At 43.0% G+C, this 23,991-nt stretch overlaps 1 protein-coding gene across 2 annotated transcripts in view; it reads left to right on the top strand.

Moving 5' to 3' along the window:
- Nucleotides 1–23,991, top strand: part of gc2 (guanylyl cyclase 2) — a 40,914-nt gene that overhangs the window by 5,417 nt on the left and 11,506 nt on the right. For both annotated transcript variants that reach the window (XM_088649125.1, XM_088649126.1), the window contains exons 2-16: nucleotides 2,144–2,952; nucleotides 4,566–4,867; nucleotides 6,912–7,266; nucleotides 7,752–7,836; nucleotides 9,315–9,411; nucleotides 11,272–11,409; nucleotides 12,018–12,098; nucleotides 13,121–13,297; nucleotides 14,869–15,025; nucleotides 16,174–16,323; nucleotides 18,352–18,500; nucleotides 19,792–19,955; nucleotides 22,160–22,352; nucleotides 22,834–23,008; nucleotides 23,582–23,680. In XM_088649125.1, coding sequence (XP_088505251.1) covers nucleotides 2,208–2,952; nucleotides 4,566–4,867; nucleotides 6,912–7,266; nucleotides 7,752–7,836; nucleotides 9,315–9,411; nucleotides 11,272–11,409; nucleotides 12,018–12,098; nucleotides 13,121–13,297; nucleotides 14,869–15,025; nucleotides 16,174–16,323; nucleotides 18,352–18,500; nucleotides 19,792–19,955; nucleotides 22,160–22,352; nucleotides 22,834–23,008; nucleotides 23,582–23,680 — 3,067 coding nt within the window. In that variant the 5' untranslated portion in view covers nucleotides 2,144–2,207. The remainder of the gene's footprint in view (nucleotides 1–2,143; nucleotides 2,953–4,565; nucleotides 4,868–6,911; nucleotides 7,267–7,751; nucleotides 7,837–9,314; nucleotides 9,412–11,271; nucleotides 11,410–12,017; nucleotides 12,099–13,120; nucleotides 13,298–14,868; nucleotides 15,026–16,173; nucleotides 16,324–18,351; nucleotides 18,501–19,791; nucleotides 19,956–22,159; nucleotides 22,353–22,833; nucleotides 23,009–23,581; nucleotides 23,681–23,991) is intronic.

Raw genomic sequence — 23,991 nt, 5'->3', positions numbered from 1 at the left:
ATTTGGTGAGGATACAATAAATACATGATCCTGGGAAGACTTCTTACCCAGCCTTAATGCTTAAGAAGGGATAGTAGTTCAGTTTTATAGAACTGAACTATGTTCTTCTGTCCCCTTAATCACATCCTCAGCATCATTGCATTATCGTTACTATTATTAGTTGCAGCAAAATTATTGGTATTATTCTTAAAAGCAATGACATGAATTTTATTAAATGTTTGATTTTAAATATTATATTATGCTGTTTTCTAATTTTGGCCATTGTTTATTTACGTCACTTGCTGCCCTAATCCCTGTAATGCACAGTGAAGATGAAGACCTGTGTGCTGACATTCTGACACTCTCATTATTCAACATGCCAGATGCTCCACAGCTCCCTACTGGAGAGTGAATCTGGATTGGGGGAGCTGCACAGCTCTTGCTGAAAGGAGGAGGAACCTGGGAGGAACCTGAAGTCACTGGTTCAAGTCAAGCTGAGGAGTCCCTGGCAGCTTGATCAGTGATCAGGCCAAATGGCTTGGGAATATGACACAGCCTAGACTCAAGCCAGTGATGTCAGGAGTGTAGTACTCTTATACATACTAATTAAGTGTGCTCCTGCTTTGGGAATCCTGGGTGCAAGTGGTTAGCGACTTAGGCCCGAACTCGCAATGTCTGGATTTTCAGTGAGTGCTTTTAATAATCGTGCCACTCAGGAGCTTTCAGGATCCCCACTGTTCATACAGCTTCCTATACAGTAGCTGATGCTGTAACTTGCAAGTGTTACAATAAGAAAGGTACAATGCATCAGAAAAATCACATACTGTCTGTAAAGTTCTGTTGAATACATTGTGCAGTAGTTCACAGAGCAAGAATTTCCAGTAAATGGGATTTAACATGATTACATAAAAGCTCATACTGAATAGCAGTAGACTATAGTTAGTAGATATGAGGCAGGAGATGATTATAGGATCTACAGTTGAATACCTCATTTATCTATTGAATGTTACACCCCAAGCAAACTTAACAAGGAATAGTTAGTTATCTTCTCCCAGCTGCTTAATTATAAAGACCAACTGGAATCAAAATTTCACCAAGATCCTTAACTTCATTACAAGTCTGAATTGCGTTTCAATCAATGAACAGTTTTCACTTTTGCGAAACCAATTTGGTAAAGCAGCATCACCTCACTCTTCTCAGAGTTTGACTGGAGACAATACTGTTGCATCCAGATCTTGGCGTTAACCGAACACGGTGGATCTGGCTGACCCCATGTCAGACTCTGGGTGTCTCTGGTTTCCTCCCGCAGTCCACATACTGGTAGGTTAGTTGGCTTCTGGGAAAACTGGCCCTGGTGTACCCTGCCTTGTGCCTGTTGCTGACTCCCCTGTGACCCTGAACTGAAATAACTGATTAGAAAATGGACGAATGGACTAATGAGTATTTCTTCTCAATTTGAATAGGAAGGTTCAACATTTCGTACTCTGTGTGTAAACCTCATTTTTCTGTGAACTCTAATGCGTGGGCATCTCTGGGATGGTAATTTGGAGATGATTTACTGACTGGTTGCTTGGTTAATGGGTTTTTATTTCCTCTCAGTAACAGTGTGCAATAATGTGGCAAAAATGAAAATGCAACGATAAGCTACCAGGGGCCTGCTTAGGGACACTGAAATATTAAATACTATCCCATTTTGAGAGCTAGTGATATTTAATTTGAATCAGATTTCAAATTATATTGGGGGGATTCAGACTTAGAGGCATTCAGTCATAATCCTACAGATTCTGTTATAGATCAATGGCTCTTCAGTCAAGCACAGACACCAAATATCTGAAAACGGAGTTCCTCTCATACTGAGCAAGACTACTATTGCAACAACTTAAATGCAGGACTTAAATGCTGCAGAGTATATCCAGATCCTCAAGAGATGGTAAGAGCTGGTTTTAATTCATTCTGAGTGTGTCAGAGAGTATGTTCCAAGATTAGGCCTTTCCCTGAGCAGGCTAGAGAATCTTTGAAGTGCATGTGACCAGCTTGTGGTGTGGGATGCACCCCAGCAGTCTGACAGAGAGAAACTAGGGTCCACGGCCATGTCATGTTTCTGTGTTTCTGGCCGCTCTTGTCAGTAAACACCCTGATTTGATCTTGTCTGGGCATTTTCCAGGACGTAGGAGCTGCTGGGGAAACAACCTTTGAAGGGAAGTGAGTCACATGTGAAAAGGTCTGCAATGCTGCAGCAGCTTTGTCTGTTCCACAGTTTGCTGCAGAAATGGACAAGGAGAATACCAACAGCGACTGAGCCGAAGTACCCGAGATCTCCACCCCCCTCCTCGGACACGTTACTGTTCTGCATCCTGTTGGCTATTCTCTGCCTCCCGTGTAGGACTCAGGCAGCTGTCTATAAGGTTGGGGTGGTGGGACCTTGGTCATGCGATCCTGTTTTTGCGAAAGCTTTTCCAGGTGTGGCAGCTAAATTAGCTGTGGATCGGATCAACAGGGACACCTCTTTAAACTTAGGGTACACTTTTGAGTATGTCATACTCAATGAAGACTGCCAAACATCCAAGGCCTTGACTGGATTTCTTGGGTACTATAGACTGGTCTCGGGCTTTATTGGGCCCACAAATCCTGGCTACTGTGATGCTGCATCCCTCCTGGGCAAAAACTGGAACAAGGCCATCTTCTCATGGGCCTGTGTCAACTATGAGCTGGATGATTCACACAGTTACCCCACCTTCGCCAGGACCTTACCCTCCCCAACCAGAGTCCTCCTCAACTTCATGAAACACTTCCGGTGGGCTCATGTTGGCATTATATCTTCGGAAGAGGACATCTGGGTGGACACAGCCAGCAAGGTGGCCAACGCCCTACGAAACCATGGGCTTCCTGTGGGCATTGTCATCACCATGGGCCGCGACACAGCAAGTGTCCGAGAAACCCTGGCCCAAGTTAAGAAGGTGGACGACCTACGCAGTAAGTGACAACAGCTTTTTCGGTTTATATTTTACTCCCTTTTTTAAAAATATATATACCCCCCCAATTCAGAATAGCCAGTTCTCTGTTTTTGATGTCTGGATTTTAACCCTTCGGCCGCGCACAGGGAAGAAAGAGGAAATGTGGGCAGGCTCCTCTCTCCCGGCCACCTTCCAGCCACTTGTATTTTATCACATACGGTAACTGGCAGCACAGCCCCATATCCTCATTGTCAGAGCCATGAGCCTGCAAGCCTGCAAGGATGCTGCAGGGGTTGACGAGAGTGCTCTGGTCAACAAATTCCACTCTACCCTAAGTGGTTTGGGGTATCCTAGTCACAGTCGGCTAGTGACGTGACCCAGTCTTGAACCCCTGATCACAGCACGAATGTACTTGGGCAAGAGTATTTACCGGTTAACCCACTTGAGCAGCCCCTATTTGTCATCCATTTAGACTTAATCAGATTTTTAGTTTTGTTGCAAGGTAACATTACGGTAAAAGACATCAGCCTTGCATTTTTCTTGCACAGTTTTTCATGACCATTAAAATGCAAAACTGCCTCCCAAGTGGTTGGGCCCAATAGCCCAGCTGTTGGGGTCTGTGTTGATGTCCAACAGAGATCTCGGGTTTTCACTCGACTGGCCTGGCTGTGACATAATAGAGTGGGCATCAGTCAGGCTGTCGTTAATTCTGCTATGGGCATTGTGTGGTTGGCAATGTGACATGGAAGTGGCACTGTAGCCATAAAGCCAGGAGGATTAACAACTAGTGATTTCATATCAAGAAGGTATGATAGAAAAAAACAGTTCCAATGCCAGTTTTTGACAAAAGCAGCATAAGCGTTTATATGCAGAGAAGTCTAAATTTCAACACTTTCAAACTTGGATTAATCACAGGACAAAAAGATTACCTATAGTACATAATCTTTAAGCAGAGTAGAGCTGTCATCAGTTTGTCAAAAGCAAGTACAATTACAAAACGATTTGAATTACTTTTGTCATCACGAGTATCCCTGATTTAACTGAGGTAATTGCATTAATCTAATGAATAATTCAAACATACAACTCATGGGCGAGCCAGAGCTTGTACAATCATTGTAAGGGTTACAGTATCAGCCTGAACCAGTCTTTGTAGGAGCTGAGTCACTAAGAAAGAAGGGATCAAAGGTGCTTTTTTGTTTTAAACTGCAGGCCGTTTTCATAGGTGATACAAATAAAGAAACATAGTACCGAGCTGCCTCTGAAGGTGACAGGGAAGATGTGATGTAACAGAGATTTGGAGCGATTAGCTGGAGCACTTGATAAAGTAGTCCAGCTTACACAGGTAATACAACAGACAAGCACATTTGACAATGGGAGTCTATGCTTTCAAAAACCACACATTCACACAAGAAGGTGATTAAAAAGATAGAATGTATCACGGCTTTGATTCTGGTCATGGTCACCAGCTGCTTTTGAAGGTCCGTTTTATCAATCCCCAAAGACAAGGAACAAGCTGCCACAGAGCCCGAAGGGGATGACAGCTTGTGTGGCTGATCGTCTTCACTGTGCCCCGCAGTCTGACAGTGAAGGCCGCAGCCATGTTCCCCGTGTGTCGTTTCTCTCCCTTGGCAGTGGTAATCATGTGTATGCATTCGGCGCTGATTGGAGGCAAGGCGCAGAAGCAGCTCCTCGAAGTGGCTCACGACATGCACATGACCGAGGGCTCCTTAGTGTTCGTGCCGTACGACACCCTGCTGTACAGCCTCCCCTACAGAGACGTGCTGTACCCTGCGCTGCGCAACAACAGCAAGCTACGCAAGGCCTACGACGCGGTGCTCACGATCACCGTGGAGTCCGAGGAGGGCTCCTTCTACCAGGCCTATCAGGAGGCCATAGACAAAGGCGAGCTGCATCCTCAGCCTAAACCACAGCAGGTAGGCATCAACATCGCCCTGTTGGGGCTGCAGTTTGGGTTGCCCACTTCAGATTCAAAGGGTAGAAAACCAGTCATCTAAAATATACTGTGTATCTGGAAAATCGCTATTTAAAGGGGACCTGCATCTCTACTTTTATATTTGGGGGTTAGAAAGAATTGGCATTAATGAGTGCATTTCACACCCCGATAACAGTAAAATGTACACAGTCCTCCAATTTACTTCACAAAATAGACAACTTTTCCAGGTATGTGCAGCACCATATTCTGCAATTCAGAATGAGGCATTAAAACATCTTGTTTACATTGTACCAACTGCAGGCTCGTGAATACTTATCTTTTAATCCAACAGAAATATTGCTTTTGATTTTGAGATGGTTTTGCTGTCAAATACTATTAGTTAACTCTGGATGCAGATCACATTGGAACATTTCTGCAGTGAAATGTTTGCTGCACAGCCTGTACTTATTTGCTCGTACATTGCATTACATTAGTTGTTACAGTGACTAGTGAGTGAGCAGGAAGGGCTGCTTCATGTCGCAGTTGGTGGGATATGGAGATTTACGGTACTTTCTCAAAATTCATGATTTCGTGCTGAATTCTAAATTTGTAAAAAATTTCTATAATGTCTATGAATTTATTTTGTTACCGAGATTTAATAACTGGCCTGAGAAATTGGGACCACAGTTCTCGTTTAACAAGGGTCCCTTCACAACTAGGAGTCCAGTTTGTATCTTGTTAGGTAAACAAAGTGCAGTACAACCATAGTGTGGCACACTCTTCAGTAAATCTGTCAGGCATACAGGCCCTGCTCAGGAATTTCATTTTTTCTACGTCTAGCCAGTCAGAGAAGCTTTTTTGTAACTTTTCTACAGAGGGACCTGGTAGGAGAGACTTAAAGATTTTCCTCTGTTGGTTTTTAGGGTGGCAGTGAGCAATGAAAATATCACTACAGCATTGCGTGATCCAAAAACTCAAAAGGTTCTACTAAATTCTTCAATATGGCTGGCATGAGCACTCAGCAAAGAATGGCTTGTTCTTTAATGTCTACCATTTTCATTGTGGCATACTGTCCTCATTTTATATTCAAAATGGGTATCACCGAGCTTAGGGTTTTCTATATTGGCAGAAAGTTTCAGACACAGGGTGCCACTAATGTTTTTTTCCTATATTTTGTTACATATGGTACTTTCTGTAGCCTGGTGTATTCTGGGTGTTAAGGGAACAAATTTTGTCACAGTTTAAGTGACAAGAAGTGGTGCTCACTGAGGAGTTTAGCTCAGTTTTCCTTGTTTGTGCCCTTTCCATCCTCTTGAACAGTTATTGCTAGCAAGGATGTTTTTCCTCTTTTAGTCTCAAAATAGACCCAAAAGAATGAAAATGTTGAGGGGGAAGTGCTTTTTGAAATACTTTTCTAAAATGTTAATGTTCTGAAAAAAGTTCCATTAAGACAAAGCCTATTAGAAGAAACTAAAGGATTGATTATTTGACTCTTTTTGTCAAAACCATTTTTTAAAACTTTACTCCCTGGAAATTCTGACAACTTAATTTGAAAAAAAAAAATCACTAAATTGTGGCCTCACTTGCGGCTAAGCCCATAAAGACGTTCACTCAAGCGAGATTCAGGCATCGCAGGTTCAGTAGGTTATGTCACTAGCTGACTGTGACTGGGATTCCTCGCATGGTTGCGTTCAATGGGCTGAGCGCCATTGACGGTAGGGTGGGGCTTTGCCAGTTAGAGTTCTCTTGGTTGTCAGCTACAGAGCACCCCCTGTGGCCTCCTTGGTGCCTTTAGGGTCGCAGTAATGTCAGTGAGGGATGCACCTCTGAGACATAAAAAACACACCTCTGGTAATTCCAACATAAAAAAATTGGCGATCTGAAAGATAAAAATATAACTAATATGTAAATCTGGCTAGTGACATTGTAGGTATATCAAATTTATTTTGGAAAATTGCTGTGTAGTTTCACATCGAAAAATAGTCGTTTTGCACTGGGGCAAGGAAACAGTGATATACAGTACGTCCTATTTGTATGGTCAACAGGTGTCACCGCTCTTTGCTACAATATACAACGCCATCTTCTTCATGGCCCACGCCATGCAGCAGATCCGGGACGCCGGCGCCTGGCCGTCTGGTGGGAACTTGGCGCGCTACTCCCGTAACCTGGTCTTCCACGGCTTCAACCAGAGGATTCGCACCAACGGCACTGGGGCTGGCTTTGTCAACTACGTCATCCTGGACACCGACGGCAGGTCGCGCGACATCTACAGCACCCACCTGATCGACATGGAGACCAACATAGTGCGCTTCCTGGGGCAAAGCATCCACTTCCCACAGGGGGTGTCCCCCAAGACTGACTCGGGGTGCTGGTTTGCCCATGGGAAGATCTGCACTGGAGGTATGGCAACATCATGCTTTGGTACTTGTGTTTTCCCAGCAGCAGGTGTCAGTTTGTCAGTAGGGCTGTTTCTTGTATGGCAGCGTAGCAAAGCCACCAGGCTTCAGATATCATATACGTGGTGTCTGTGTTAAATTATAATAGGGATTCAAAGCTTGGGAACATGAATCCATTGTAAAGCCGTGAGAGAAAAATGACAATGCATTTGCACCTGGGTCAGAATTTTTCTTTTTTCCCAGAAAATATTATTTCCTTGAATCTCTGTTTAAAATTCTTCCACCTCTCCTGGAAAAAAACAACAACCTTGTGCATCATTTTCCATAGGCTAAACTGTGAAAAGGCAAATCCTCCATGTTCCCAAGGAAAGCTTTTCAAGGTGGAGTTGTGTTTCAAAGACCCAAGTGTCTGGATCGCTGTGTGTTTTCAGTTACACTTTGTTGTGTGGCTTTCGCTGTCATTTTGCCTTTTTTTTTTCTTGGCTTCAGGTGTCGATCCAGTCTTTGCTTTATTGGTTTTCCTGTCTGTCTTCCTCACCATTCTGTGCATTGTGGGGCTTTCTTATTTGATAAGGTACAGCATACAGCACCGCATTTTTCAAGGTTTCAGCAGAGCTCCCGGTCTGCCACAGTTCTGTTTTCATTTGTGGATGATTTTAATCTGCATGACTGACTATAGAAAGTGTTCCCATCAAGATGCTCCAGTGAAATTAGGGAGGTACCTCCATTGAAGTCACAAACTTTGTCTCAGAAACCAGCTTATCCTAGACCAGTCCGTCACAGTCCTACCTCCAGCAAAGGCCGGTCCCAATTTATACAGTGCATATCAGGGTGGACTGGAGCAACTGCATAAAGTACCTCACAGAAGGGACAACAACAGTGTCTGGAGCAGAGGGTACCAAGTGTTATTTTTTAAAACGTACCCTTTTCTAAAGCAGCCTCTTGCACCTTTTTTTCATAAAAAAGGTATCAATTCAGTTTTAATTAGCAGGTTTACAAGATATTCTAATAATTAGCTGAAAATATTTAAGCAATGAGGAAATAACTATTTCTTTAAGAAATGTTTGACAGAGCTCCCCTCACGGTTATAGGCGTTCTCCCTATTTTTAATCAGTAGTTTTTTATCATTTGTGTTTTTATTAGTTTGGCGTTTAAATGATTTGCTGCAGTTTCAATAGTAATACTTTCAGATGAAGGAAGCATTAAACTGCTCTATCTGATTGAAATATGAGTTGATTTGATATGTAGCATTATCCTATCAATAGGAAAAATTACAGATTTACTGACCCCAGTGGAAAAAACGTCTTCATTTCTAGGTTCCTGTTTTGGTATTTACGATTTTTTTTAGTTGATAAAATAAGGAATATTAAAATAAAGAATCAGCGTCACTTGTTCCCTAAGGTATATCTTTGTACATGAAAAGCACACGATGGTTGAAACCTTGAAGTAATGGGCTGTTATGTGTTTTTCTGATTTTTTTTTGTTTCAAGTTCCTTTCTCTTCCTATAATCTATTTGTTGTTAGCTGTTTGAGACTTTAATCGTTGTGTTTAACATTTTGAAGATTTGTTTTGATTGTGCCCTTTGTGTGTCACTGTACAAAAGCTCGAGACACCTAAACAGTAAAAACAAAGAAAATGGAAAGAAAGCAAGTCCAGAAAGCAAAGTGTATTAGCAGATGCTATTTACCTGATCAAAGGTGGTGAAAGACCCTTTGGCATGTATGAATAGTCACCATTCCGATTCTTAACTGTCAGGTTTGCGGGACAATTGCAATAAATTCTCCACTTTGCTTCTCTATGGTCGATAGTAACACACAGGATATACCAGTCTGCAGCTTCTAAGTATTAGTCTTTATCCTTATGGTGGAGCTGGACTTCATGAGAAAAACGCAACACCTTTAGCTTAATAGTTATTATATCAACAGCTTGCAAAATGGTTCTCAGCTCAGAGACTCCCAAAGTGCTCTGCGTGTAGTTGCCTTGAGCACTAAGCCAAAGCAGGTTTCTGAAACACCCCTTCAGCAGGTCTAGCTGCCATTTCTCTCTTGCAGGCGGCGCATCAACCAAATTCGACTGGTACGGGGTCCCAACAAAATCCTGCTCACTCTGGATGACGTCACCTTCATCAACCCACAGCTCAGCACAAAGGCAAGTTTCTCAAGGTGATTGGTCTCATAGCCTGAGAAACTGAAAGCCGAGGGGCTACTGTAGCAGGCCTGGGTTTCATAATGGTCCTCCCGCGTTCAGACATGTTGTAAAAGCTTGGTAAGCTGCACTGAATACATACATACTGTAACTCGATATGCAACATCTTGTAGGTGCATTTCAAACATTGTCGGCTAAACAACAAAAAACTTCAATTTCAGTAAAAAATCGTCTTTGGGCTAAGGATCTGCACCTCTGGCTGGAAAGTTGCCGGTTCAAATCCAGAGGAATCCTACTCCATTGGGCCCCTGAGCAAGGCCCTTAACCCCAACTGCTCCAGGGCCTCTGTATAAATGGCTGACCTTGTGCTCTGACGCCAAGCTTCTTGCTTATGCTGTCTCATGGAGAGCAAGTTGGGGTGTGCGAAAAGACAAATTCCTAATGCAAGAAATTGTATATGGCCAATAAAATGATCTTAAAATAAAGATAGAATTAGAAGCTGTCACTTTATTTTTCAAAACATCCTGTTAGAAATTTTAATCAGATTACATAACTACAACACAAGCATCCTAGGAGTCCCAGTTCAGCTACTCCCTGCTTCTAGAGGACGAGAGAGAAGAGTACTTTATTGTATTAAAATGAAGATTTCAGTCAGGTGTTTAGATTTCTATTCCGGCTAGACACTGTGGAGCAGCAATGGGAAATGGAAAAAGGATGTTAGGATAAGCACATGATTTAAATCAAGAACTGTTCTATCAAAAATGTGCAGTGCACTAGTAAGATCTCATTTAGAATATAGTAATCCCTTGCTGTACGCGCAACCACTGTATAGGTTTTCCTTTTGAAGAGATGTGGTCATTCCTACCTGTTTTTTTTTATTTAACAACTAGCTAGGCTCAGGTAAAGCATTGTCGGTCACTGGGAGTCTTCTTTTCCTACATCGTCTCAAAAGAATGTTCTTTTTGACACATTTGTATTATATTTTAACTTTTTATAATAAAGGCTTATGTGTGTTAAGTGCATAAAATACAGTTCAGGATTGTACCTACTGTTCATGCAATTGCTAATGACTGTAACAATGTACTGTACCTACTTGTACTGTACCTTCAGAGCAGAAGGGTAATTGGCTTCCTAGCTATCGGTTATGCATTGGCTAATGATGTCAACCTTGTTATCTAAATAATTAGCCAGGAATGTTACCATTTCCATACCTAGGTACTTCTGTGCAGTATTAAGGTGAAGTCTGGCTCCCTGGAGGAACACTTTAAAGTACTGGAATCAATCAGACATTATAATAATTATTATAATCTCTGCTGTATGAGTTTTCACTTTACGAGAAGTTTTCAAGGCCTGAATTGATCTTATGCAATGAGGCATTGCTGTATTTTGTACAAAGTTGCTCATCATTTTATAAAAAATGGCTCTGGACCAAGAGAGAGCAACCAGGACTGAAAAGAATACCCTACACTGACAGATGAAAATAATTAAATATTTCTTTACCCAGTCTTTACCCAAAGGGTTGTGGGAGATATGGAGCAAAGTGCCCTGCCTTGTTGTTGAAGAAAATAGCCCGGCTTCTTTCAAGGGACAACTTGAAGGGATTCTTGGATCATTTTGTTTCGGGCTACCAAACAGACTAGGTGAATGAGGTGAATGGTGACCTCTTATTTGTAGCCATTCTTAGGTTCCTGTCACCTGACAGTCTAATGACAGCAGTCCGTGTAGGAAATTATCCATATCTCAGTTCTAAGTTAAACCTAATTTTCTTGGCATTTCCATATATTTCTCCAGTCCACCTTATTCCTCATGTATATGCTCATTTCACAAGGACACGTGTCTTAAGTCATGAATCTCTTGTTTCAGAGGCTGAGTTCAGATGACAGCAAGGTCAGCGACGCTGGGAGGAGCTTCTCTGATGCTGACCGCAGTCTCAAGTCCCCTTACTCTGCTTCTAGCCTGACTCCTGCCACCCACGAGAACTCCAATGTGGCCATCTTTGAGGTGGGGACAGAACTGGAGGATCGCCAAGCATTGGTCGTCATTACAGAATTCTGAAATGTGATAAAAAAATATGTAGGAGTATTTCGTCATCTATGCATTGTGTTTTTTAGTTCACGCTGAAGCATGGATAGTCCAGTACTTACGATTTAGATTTCTCTCTAAGTTAGCCATGTGGAACTCTTGGAAGGCTGTTTGAAATGAAGGATGTGTCTTATAACCTGAAAATCTCTAGTTCAAATCCAGACTGTGCCACTAAAATGACAGTGGTTGAGAGATGGTTTGCAATTTGTCATCACCATTAAGGCACTGTGAGAACACACAAACTTCCATGCCATTAAGGAACTTGTGTCCTTCTAATATGTTAATTTCTTATTACAGAATTGATCCCTAGCTGTATTGTTTTTGCTTTGTAAGAAGTAGGTGGCTTGACATGTGGCACAAGGACATATGCTTACATATCACCTGGGTGATCATACAGCTGGGCAAGGTTGAATTAAGATAAGAAATTCCATACTGCAGAGTAGAAAAGAGATGAAGAAAAACTGTGATGATTTGCACAGACACAGAAATGGGACAGGTATGGTAATGAGGCTTTTATTATTTCTCAGGGAGACTGGGCCTGGATGAAGAAACTACCATCTGGAAACTTTGGCACCATTACACCAAAAACCAGCGATGTCTTTGAAATGGTCAGTAGATTTGTCCAGCTTGTCCACTCTACTGTGTGTGGAAGACAAAGGCTAGAAAAATTTGTATGCCTCTACTGCAATATTTCTTTATTTTATCCAAAATGTTTTAAGCTACCTGTCATGGATTTAAAATACATTACTGTTTGACCTGTTTGTGTTTGTGAATTCACTGTTTGTGAATTATATTTTAATCGAGTGCCTCAAACTCCCACAGTTTTTAATCTGTATTAAATAGACATAGAAGATCACCTTTGAGTGTGTGACATGTGACCTGGGGAACTACACTACCTCACACGTCAGCTAGCAGATGAATCAGCCAGCATAGAGTGTATACACACCAGTGGGCACACATGGAAACTAAGAGAAAGTGTATCTAAGGAAGCACATATTTACACAAAAGCCTATGGGGGTCTTGAACAAACTACCTGTATAAGTTGTTGTACCTGGAAATCCTTCCAAACATTGGTGGGAAGAGTCTCAGTGTAATTATCTACCTCATCCACTCACATTAGAAGAGCCAGATGGCTTCCTCTTGTTTATAATCCTTATCTTGTTGTGTTATAAAGTCACTAATTCCAAAATGTATAAACATTGCCCTCCAAAAATAGCCACAGGCTGTCAGTAGCACTGAAGAACATGGGTTTCGAGCAGGTGCTTATACTCTAGTCCCAAGGGTTCCTACCATCGGCAATGCAGATAGTAGCTTTATCACTCCACAAAGGTCTGCTTTTAGCTGACACAACCTGTATGTTAAGCCGTCGTCAACTGTATATTGAGACCCCTTGCAATGTAGTCGTTCTGCAATTTTTGGCCAAAACATAGTCTCCCGCCATGCGCCCATATTTGTCAACACGAGCAGTTTGAACTCGCACAATATTTCAGGATGCCGTTCCCTAACCTACAGTACAGTCGGTGTTCACCGTCAAGATCTTGTCAGACTGGACAGGGCGCAATGGGCTCACCCCACATGAAGGCACTCTTGACCCCGCCCCGAGCCCATCCCTGTCCGTTTCCTCTTCCAGATGAAGGACCTGCGCCATGAGAACGTCAACCCTTTCCTGGGATTCTTCCACGACTGCGGAGTGTTTGCCATCGTGACGGAGTTCTGCTCCCGCGGCAGTATGGAGGACCTCCTGCGGAATGAAGACGTGAAGCTGGACTGGATGTTCAAGTCCTCCCTGCTGCTGGACCTCATCAAGGTGGGGAGAGGCCTGTCATCTGAGTGTAATTTGTGTAATATCTGGTACGGAGGAGTACTCAGTTATAACATTCTGTTACACACCCATACCTCTTTTTACAAACAGAATTCGTGCCCAGAAGCTCTTTTGTATAGCAAAAATTTGTAAAAAGAAAAACTTATTTCCTTTATTTCTTATGGCCAAAAACCCCACAAATGTTAGCCCTACTTTTACCTTTTTCACCAAAAAACAACAAAGAAACAATAACTAAAATTAATCCTGTTGGAACTTGGGGCACGGTGGGAAATACACCTTATGTGTTTCACTTTCAGTGTGCTTCAAAAAAGGCTATTTTCATTAAACGCAAGCCTTCACTGGACTATGCTGTGACTCCTTGCATCCCTACAAGGTTAATGGGTTTCTGGTAGAATTGGCCCAGGTGTGAGTGTGTACATGTCTGTGTCTGTGTGTGTGCCCCAAAATGGACTGGTATCTCGTCCAGGGTGTATCACACCTTGTGCATGCTGGGATAGGCTCCAGCTCCCCTGTGACCCTGAATTGGAAGAAGCAGTTAGAAAATGGATAATAATAATAATAATAATAATTGCTTACACTTATATAGCGCTTTTCTGGACACTCCACTCAAAGCACTTTACAGGTAATGGGGACTCCCCTCCACCACCACCAATGTGCAGCATCCACCTGGATGATGCGACGGCAGCCATAGTGCGCCAGAACGCTCACCACACATCAGCTATCAGTGGGGAGGAGAGCAGAGTAATGTAGCCAATTACTCTGAGGCCTCAATTCATAGAGGCCATGATTGGTAAGGGCCAATTGGAAATTTGGCCAGGACACCGGGGTTACACCCCTACTCTTTTCGAGAAGCGCCCTGGGATTTTTAATGACCACAGAGAGTCAGGACCTCGGTTTTACGTCTCATCCAAAGGACGTTGCCTGTTTACAGTATAGTGTCCCCATCACTATACTGGGGCATTAGGACCCACATGGACCGCAGGGTGAGCGCCCCCTGCTGGCCCCACTAACACCTCTTCCAGCAGCAACCTTAGTTTTTCCCAGGAGGTCTCCCATCCAGGTACTACCCAGGCTCACACCTGCTTAGCTTCAGTGGGTTGCCAGTTGTGAGTTGCAGGGTGATATGGCTGCTGGATGGATTGTTATTTTTAATTACTGTTGTTGTATTCCAGTATTCAAGATGGTTTGGGCAGCAAGACCACTCCCTTTCAGGGACAAGAGAAAGCAAAGCAATAAACTATAAATACAACTGGACTGACTGGCCCTTGTTAAAACTAAGCGCAGGGAATCTGTGTGGCGTGTTTTCAGTTGCAGTTTTGCACGGCTTATACCCTGTATTTTCTTTGCTGTCCTGTGATCTCGCCCACTGTTCTTTTTTTGTTGCTTTACTGTACCACAGTTAACTTTTATAAGGGTCACTCAAGTGACTGCAGTTCAGTGTAGCTATTGTTTTGTTTCTTGAAGAAAACTGAAAGCACCTTAAGTTATTCCTCATTGCTGATTTGCACTTTGCTGCAAGAAACCCTCATGTCTTCTTGCTCTGGCTCTGCCGACAGGGTATGAAGTATTTGCACCATCGGTCTGTATACCACGGCCGGCTGAAATCCCGAAACTGCGTGGTGGACGGGCGCTTTGTGCTGAAACTCACGGACTATGGGTACAACGAGGTGCTAGTGTCCCAGAATTTTCCATACGAAGAGCCACCAGCGGAAGGTGTGTATGAAGTCTTGGCCCAGGTGAAACCAATTCAAACCTTAACCCACCCTCGCAAGCTCGCTTTTCTTTAGACACTAGAATCCCTTTGGGAGGCAAATAATTTGTGCATTATGATCAGGTTGAAGTTTAATTTGGATGTGAAGTGAGCTTTATGTAGATTGTAATCTTGGATGCACAGGGCGGCGCCCTAGTCTGCACACACTTCACTTTGAGATGGGAGGGCCGGACCAAATTAGTAAAGCACAGCAAACTGTAGTCCTGTAGGAATACATATGCAAGTCTGTGGCAATCCAGGCCCTTCTGCGTCATTAGAGCTGGGTACCTGCCCCTCTACATCTTGGGCAATCAATCTGCACAGCTGTCGATCTTTAGTCTTAAGTCCTTATATTGGGCTCTTCTAACTGTATCAAGATACCCTTGAACCTCAATTTGTTTTACAAGTATTGCTGTTTAAGGGAAAGAGGATTTTTACAATCTCTAACACCTACAAAAGATAGACTCTGACTCTGAAAAGAAATGACTCTGTCTTGCGTTGGTGATGGAATGTTGCTAGTACCTGCACAGCTATATCATATACAACCAGACTTGTGTTGGACTTGGGGATTGAGAGTGCAGTGGCGTTCAGCCCCCTCCTCATTAGAATGTCTGTCAGATTATCTCTTTAATATGCAGCTCCCAAACTATATCCAGATCATTGTACTCCACTACATTTTTAGATTTAGCATTACATAGCCCTGCAATATTAAAGTGGACACTCTAATATAGTAGAATCTCTATAAATACTGTTATGCCCTTGACTGTGCAGGCCACAGATCTTCAAGAGGGTGTAGGTGAGGGCCTGCTAGGCGTATGAGGCCAGGCTGACAGGCCCTGATGTAGTTTCATGCTGAATGTTGGGCCACATGCATCTACCTGAGTTAAAGGTGCTCATTTGAACATGGCACGTTCTGAGGTTTACTGGGATCTTTCACAAAGCTCTTTGATGAAGCCAAGAGGTCTGTAACGTACTACCAACCGAAGGAGAAAGGAGGGTTTGAGTTGGAATGAGCTCCCCTCATGTAACACATCTGATGTTGCTGTGTGCCGCAGTTGTCTAGACAACAGGTTCAGCGTCATCAGACCAGCCCCTGTGTGATTTGTTGCAGATCTGCTGTGGACAGCACCGGAGATCCTGCGGCAGTCCCACCCAGGGCTGTACGGCTCCTTCAAGGGGGATGTGTACAGCTTCTCCATCATCATGCAGGAGGTTGTGGTGCGGGGCCCCCCCTTCTGCATGCTGGAGCAATCTGCCGAGGGTATGACACTCTTCCATGCCGTGCATTCGCTCTTCTGTCTTTTCATTTCTATACCCGTCAATCTGACACGAATTCATTATGTAAGAAATTGTCAAATATACAGTATAAGCAATTAGTATGGAAGCAGTGCACAGTGGGTGTATATAGTGCAATATATCATTTGTATATGTGACTTAATGTACTAATGTGGTTATGACCATTCTCATTGCGCTAAACTAAAGTGGAGGCAGTTATACAGTTTGTGGTGAGAATAGAAACCACAGGGAAGGAGATCACATACAGTATGACTAGCTTGTAGAAATCAAAGTTTCAGCTAGAGAAGATTCACCCAGTGGTGTGTGCAAACCCCCATTGACAACAGAAGAGTTGGAGGGTGAAAACTCAACCTCTCCAAAGTGAAGTGCAGTTCCTCGGGGGGGGGGGGGGGGGGTGTTCTGTGTCTTATGGGCCACAGTCCAGGAGAGATCTTCTAAATAACCTTGCTGCACGAACTAGTGTTACAGTGAGACACACACTAGTGCAGAGTGGTCTCAACGGGAGAATTGCTGCCTTGCTGAGAACAGATGACCAGACTGATATCGGTAACGGAAAAGAAACAATGAGCTGACGAATTCATGTTTGAACGTCTTGGGAATGATCAATGGCAGTGGACTGGAGAGTAGTCAGAGTTCATCACCTATGCTGAATCTAGGGAGGGTAGATCTGTACAGCTGGGCAGTTGCCTCTCAGTTAAGGGTGTCAAGGATTTCCACAGACCCGTTAGTCCTTGGAATGCTGATGGGCACAGACAGACTATGATTCTCCATGCCATTCCTTCTGGAATACTTCTCATTGAGCAAGGATTCATCTTTTAACACAACAATGACCCCAAACATACTGCCGAATCTATTTGAAAGCTAAGCGTTGCATCAGCACTCACACAGAAGAAAGTTGCAATACAATATTGTCATATGGGAGTTAGGGCTGGGTGATATGGCCAAAAACATTATCACGATAAAAATTTTCATATCAGTCGATATCGATAATTATCACGATAAATGTCAAATCATTATTTGGACAGCTTCTACAAGTCAAACCAGGTCAAAGCCTAAGTTGTTGGAGAAACGGTTTCCATTAGTGGGATAATCTTATACAAGATGGGGTATCAACATTTGTGAGGTTTTGGTGCAGAGAACCATTGCAAATAGCCAAATTCGCATATAATTATGCTGTCGTATAATGTACTACTGTATATTATATCAACTAAAAGACACGACAGAAATCACGAACTTACAATAATCAAATAAACAAACATGAATCCCTCCTCTGCATCCAGCCTGCACTTTCTCTGCCTCCATGATTAGCACGCCCCATTGTAATGAAATGGACACTTTTAACAACTTTTAAAGCTGTCAGAGAGCCTGTAAAGTCATCTGCAGCCTGTCATTCCCCACACAGCAGACACAGAACCAAGAGTGTTCATTACAGAATAAAAACAAGCCCAAGCTGAGATGTGGATGCTGGGTGGTAGCGGGTACTCAGCCAGATGACAGAGAGAGGATCGGTTGCTAGCTAGATTCATTTTGCGATCCTAATTTGAAAGGTGAAGTCAACAACCTTCAGCTCCGTTTCACCCCACTCTGCTTTTCTTCCAAGAAGACCCCCTTCGGCCAGACCGAATCATGAATAAGCTAACCCAAGACCCTACTGTACTACTGTAGCAACGTCATGATGTTGTTACACCACATTTCCAGTGATTCTAGTATATGCTGTAAGACTCTGATTGCAAAGCAGGGTGAATCCATTTCAGGTGTTCCAAGCTGTAGGCTGTTAGTCTAGAAATGTCGATTTTATGTTGATTACGTTTTCCGTATATAAAATTAAAAAGCAATGAAATATGGTGCTTTTGTGCTTTCAGTGTGTAAAAGAGCCCCAAATAGATGACTTTACTCTGCAGTGGGGGTCTTATCTGTTTCCTGCTGTTCATGCTCAATCCTCCATGGGAAGTCTGTGCTTGCTGATGCCTCTGAGGCGCGTGTCTCTTCACAGAACTCATCCAGAAAATTAGGAAGCCGCCGCCGATGTGCCGGCCCGTGGTGTCGCCCGACCATGCGCCCATGGAGTGTATCCAGCTGATGAAGCAGTGCTGGAACGAGCAGCCCGAGCGACGGCCCACCTTCGACGAGATCTTTGATCAGGTACGGCCCCCCAGTGCCCCCACATTGCGGTTGCTCATCAGGCCTTTAGAAGCTTTAAACGGTAGGTTAGTCTCTCTTTGATTAAGAGCACACTTCTGAGCAAGTGCCGTCTGCACTGTCCAGGCAAGCCCTAAAGTCGCTGCTCCAAGATCCTCACGCTGCGAGTTTGAATGCTGAAGAGAAGTGTGTCTCACTTCTTGTCCTGGTGAGCCACAGTTGTCATTGGTTGTCATGGTTGTCATTTCAACCCAGACTCTTAATGACTAAATGAAATCAATTAGTGACTTAGCTGGTCTTACCTACAACCTTTTTCAATCACTTCAGGACAGGAAGTCCTTTAGGAAACCTGCAGAGCTGTGGTTGTCCAGGACTTGTAGAGAAGTGTAATGTTCTAGACACGTCTAGGAGAGAGAGCTGGTATAGAGGTGGCCAAAATAATGAAAACATCTAAGTACTGGTCCAAGAGAGATATTTAGAATGCGTTGTCTTTTAAAGATCATCCACACTGGCTCTTCAAAAATAGTCTGTGAGTGTACTGATTTTCACCCTTCTCTTCTGAGTTGTTCAGTTCTTAACTGGGGCATTTGCTTTCTAGAAAAGCAGAGACCACATCAGAAGTGACAGAAGTACAGCTGTCCAGAACCAGGGATCCAGGGTTGTCAGTCAGTCATCAGTTTTAGTCCTATTAATTATAGTTAAATACTCTATTGTTTACTGAATATAAAGTATAAGAGATGTAATTGAGAATTAAAAGAAAAGTAAGAATTAAAAGCCATTGCAAACATAAGTTTTAAGGTGAGTTTTAAAAACATCAACAGAAGATGCATTCTTAATGAGATCAGGAAGAGTATTCCAAAGATGAGGGGCTGCTGCTGAAAAGGATCAGTCCCTTAACATATTTTTTGAGGTCCTTGAAACGTTGAGGCGCCTAGAAACAGACAAATGTTGTCAGCGACCTGGGATCTGTGTGGGGAAAATAACTCTTGAAGGTAGACAGGAGACAACCCATGCCTGACGAGTCAACAAGAGAAATTTAAAATCTATCCTGTTGTCCTGAACAGTAAAAAATCAGATTCCACTCCAAGACTCTTAAAAAATGTCCAACAACTGTACCAGCAAATTCTTGTAATGAGCTACACACATAGATAAATCAAGAAGTTTTGGTACTGCATTACTTTAGTCTTTCGCTTAACTACATTTTAGATAATAATCCAATCGGAAGGAGTTTCATCCAGCAGGATTTTTTGTTTGTTTGAATGTGCTTTTGACCCTGGGGTTCTACTTTTCCCAGTTTAAAAACATTAACAAGGGCAAGAAGACCAACATCATCGACTCGATGCTGCGGATGCTGGAGCAGTACTCCAGCAACCTGGAGGACCTGATTCGGGAGAGGACAGAAGAGCTGGAGATCGAAAAGCAGAAGACGGAGAAACTGCTCACGCAGATGCTGCCACCGTGAGTGTCGTTCTGCTCCCGCACTTTGCTGTGTACTATACAGACTGACCGAACCACAGGGGTTAAAGAGGAATGGCAATGCTATTTTTAGGCTTACAAATACATCTCTTTTAATCCAATACAAATATTGCTCTAAAATTCAGGACGGTTTGATGACAAATAGTATTTACTTGTTAACTCCGCTTGCAGATCCCATGGGAACACTTCTGTGGTGAAATGTCTACTGTACAGCCTGTACATTGCATTACATTTGTCATGACAGTGACTAGCGAGCAGGAAGGGCCACTTCACGTCGCAATCCGTGGGAACTCTCGCTCTCACCCGTGGAGAGCAGTTTACAACAACAATGACAACTTACTGTACTTTCACAAAGTTCGTGATTTTGTCCTTAATTCGAAATGTGTAATTTTTTTCTATATCATCGTTGAATTTATTTTGTTACTGAGATTTAATTTAGAGATGTAATAAACTGGGATTGCGGTTCGCATTTCATGAGAGCCACGCTTAGTCTTCTTTCTGTCTTGTTAACTCGTAAGAGAAATTCAAAGAAATCAGCTGTTTGGTATGCTTTAAATCATTTCCTGATTGATTCACAGAAACTTTAACAGACTACACATCCTTAAGGTGCTGCAATTGTGAAGGTATTATGTGTTATAATTTTCACACCAGGTAGTTTCACACTCGCAAGAATAACTTGGTTATACACATTTTGAAAGATTTAGTCATTTGTTTAAATGACGTGTCAAAATGTGTCACAGTGTACAGCAACAGGGAGAAAGCACTGCTTTATTTCCTTTATAAACTTAATTCTGCAACATCTTTAGATACCATAATTTTTGCTTGACAGGTGTCTGGCCTTAACTGGGTTTCATTTTTATTATTGATAGTTTTGGAGCTCCATATTGGCAAAGCACATGAATCAATGAAATTCTATGATCAATTTCAACTACCCAACAGGCTTCCTTTGACCTGTAACCTTACTTATGTCCTTATGAAGAAATGTAATAGTTTCCAGGTATCTAGAAAAATACGGAATTAGCGTTCCACAAAGCTATTCTGTTTAGCAGTCTCCGATTCTCCTCAATATTCTTGTAATGAGCTACACACATAGATAAATCAGGAATTTTTCATCACACATAACTGCAATGCTTTTACATAATTGCATTTTAGAAATGGGCAATATTCCACTTGGCAAGCATTTCATTCAGGAAATAATTGACCTCTTGCCCATTTTATATAACACCTTTAAAGGTTTTTTTATAAGAACATATCACAAAATTAAATTCTAATTAAAAATTGCATATAAAAGCAAACACAAAGGAATCACAAACAGAGCTTGTAAGAGTAAGGTTTCAGTCTAGTTTTTAAATCTAGTTTTTAATAACTCACAGTGTGTCTGAGTTTCTGAATTCTTTGGGGATGGTATTTCAAAGCTCTGGGACAAAGCAGCAAAAGGTCCTGTGACCCACAGAGCGTAGAGTTTAGAGAAACAATGAGCTGCAGGTCATGTGGAGAGGAGTAAACATGTAGGAAACATATACAGTAGGCTGGATGCTGGGGAGTCAAGCCAATGTATTGCCTGAAATCAACTCATAACCTGACCAGAAACCAGTGCAGAGAGTCTAAGACAGGAGTGATGTGAACACAATTGTGTGTGACCCTGTTGGGATTCAAACCGCCAAACTCTGAACATACTGTAACTTGTTCAGCGCAGTTTTACAGGCTCCTACAAGTAGGACTACACAATAATCAAACCATGAAAAACGCATGAACTAATTGTTTTACTACAGGCAGCATAGGATGGGAGCCTGGCAATACTTCTAAGAATGGAAAAGCTGTCTGCACAACATTCTGCACTTGCTGGTCATTCAGGGTTGAAAAATATCCTGAACTTCTTCATTTTGGGATGAAACTCAAGCACAGCACAATAAACGAATAAGGTTACAGCGTTAGTTTTACATGGGAAGAACGCAATACTGTAACCTCAGTCATATCACCCTTAGGATGAAAATACAATCAGTATTAGGGTTTGAATGCTTTGTATCACTCTATTAATACTTTGTGAATATACAGTATTCTCTTTAGAAAAGCTTTAGAAATTGTATCTGCCACCCCTGATCGGACGTCTTGCTGAACAGTTTTATTTTGGATCGGGAGCCCTGTTGTGTGAAAGCTCAAGTGTGGGGTTTCCTTTCTTCCTGCAGATCTGTGGCAGAAGCCCTGAAAATGGGGTGCACTGTGGAGCCTGAATATTTCGACGAAGTCACCTTGTACTTCAGTGACATTGTGGGCTTCACCACAATATCTGCCAACAGCGAGCCCATCGAGGTGGTTGACCTCCTCAATGACCTCTACACGCTGTTCGATGCTGTTTTAGGGAACCACGATGTCTATAAGGTAACTTTCTTGCCTTGCCTCTGGGTGAGCTGGCTGGATTTAACAGCAAGACAATAATTGTAGCATAAAAATGATCTTATTTTAGTCAACTTTTATCAGATTATCCAGAATCCAGTTTTTCTGGAATTTGCATTGCTTTTTAATATTTTGGTAACTCTATAGGCTCTGAAATTTATATTGCTGCTTTACTGAGGTCCCCTTAGTATTGTTTTGAAAAAACACAATAGATGCAGCAATTATATATTAACACTGAATAAATGTTTGTTCAGTTATATTCATACCATTTTTGATACCACAGTTTAATTTTAGTGTCTCCTGAAAGCTCTGAACAGAGACTGTTGGAAAGCCTAGCATTAGAAACAAAGTGACGAGTTCAAGGCGTCAACGGGAGAGTACCTGGATCGCTGCCTTGGTCTGGGTCTCCTGAGCATGAAGGTCCCGAGTCCAACCCTGTAGTGAAACTGTGTCCTCTCTGGTGCAGGTGGAGACCATAGGGGATGCCTACATGGTAGCCTCTGGGCTGCCCAAGCGTAATGGAAAACGCCATGTGGCAGAAATTGCCAACATGTCCCTGGACATCCTCAGCGCCGTGGGCACCTTCAAGATGAGGCACATGCCCGACGTGCCCGTGAGGATCCGAATCGGCCTGCACTCGGGTAAGATCTCCGGAAGAGCACTGGCAGCGGGGCTCGTGGAGGGACACATGTTTTTGAAGTGTGTCTCACGCTTTCCTCACTTGTGGGATGACTAGCTGTTCATTTTCTCCCGCCAACACGCCGCTCTTTCCTGATCTGCACCTCCGTTTCCCCCTTCACCAGACAGAAAAGGAAGCAAAATGTGCTTGTTTCGTCTCAGTCTTATGCCACAGTTACCTTTATTATGATGAATGTCTGGAATCTGGAAACACAGTTGTGAAAAGCATTCTATGGAAAAAACCCGGTCTTCAGAAAGACCTGGCTCAAACTCTTGTGCAAAAGGACAATACACATTAGGTGTTGTGAGAAAAACTGGAATTTCATTTTCGGCTGAGCTCTGTAGTGCCTGCGTACATGTGTTGCTCTTCCTTGCCTCACTTCAGCTGATCTTCGCGAAAGTACAAGGTACTGTGTCTGGGAGGCCTTGTTTCGGTGCTCCAGTTTCCCGATGCTCTCGAGAAGATTGGCCGGGATTCAGTGCGGGGCACTCCGGTGACTCTGTCCTTGCAATCCATCTCCTTTCTGTTGTTTTAGGCCCAGTGGTGGCAGGAGTGGTGGGCCTGACCATGCCAAGGTACTGTCTGTTTGGGGACACGGTGAACACGGCCTCACGCATGGAATCCACAGGACTGCGTGAGTACCCTGCACGTAGACACTGACATCACGGGCGGGTGGGAGACTGCAAGAGGGCCACATGCACTAGGACCCGGGTGGACAATCCTGGTGCTGGAGGGGGCGCTGTGTCCTCAGGTTTTCAAGGAAAACTTGCGGATGCGCCAACTGTAAAGGACCAGAATTGCCCATCCCGGTACCAGAACTGAGAAACGTCCACATTGATTTAAAGATACCCCTCTCTTACTGAGAGTACCTCCAGCTGAGCTGTGTGTACTTATGCACTTTTACAGTACCTTGACACCAATTCAGGGTCATTGTGAAACACCAAA

Source organism: Lepisosteus platostomus, chromosome 10 (assembly GCF_059453375.1).
Source record: "Lepisosteus platostomus isolate fLepPlt1 chromosome 10, fLepPlt1.hap1, whole genome shotgun sequence".
NCBI classification, from domain to species: domain Eukaryota; kingdom Metazoa; phylum Chordata; class Actinopteri; order Semionotiformes; family Lepisosteidae; genus Lepisosteus; species Lepisosteus platostomus.
Note: the sequence above shows the minus strand (reverse complement) of the source record. Positions and strands in the feature narration are given on the sequence as shown.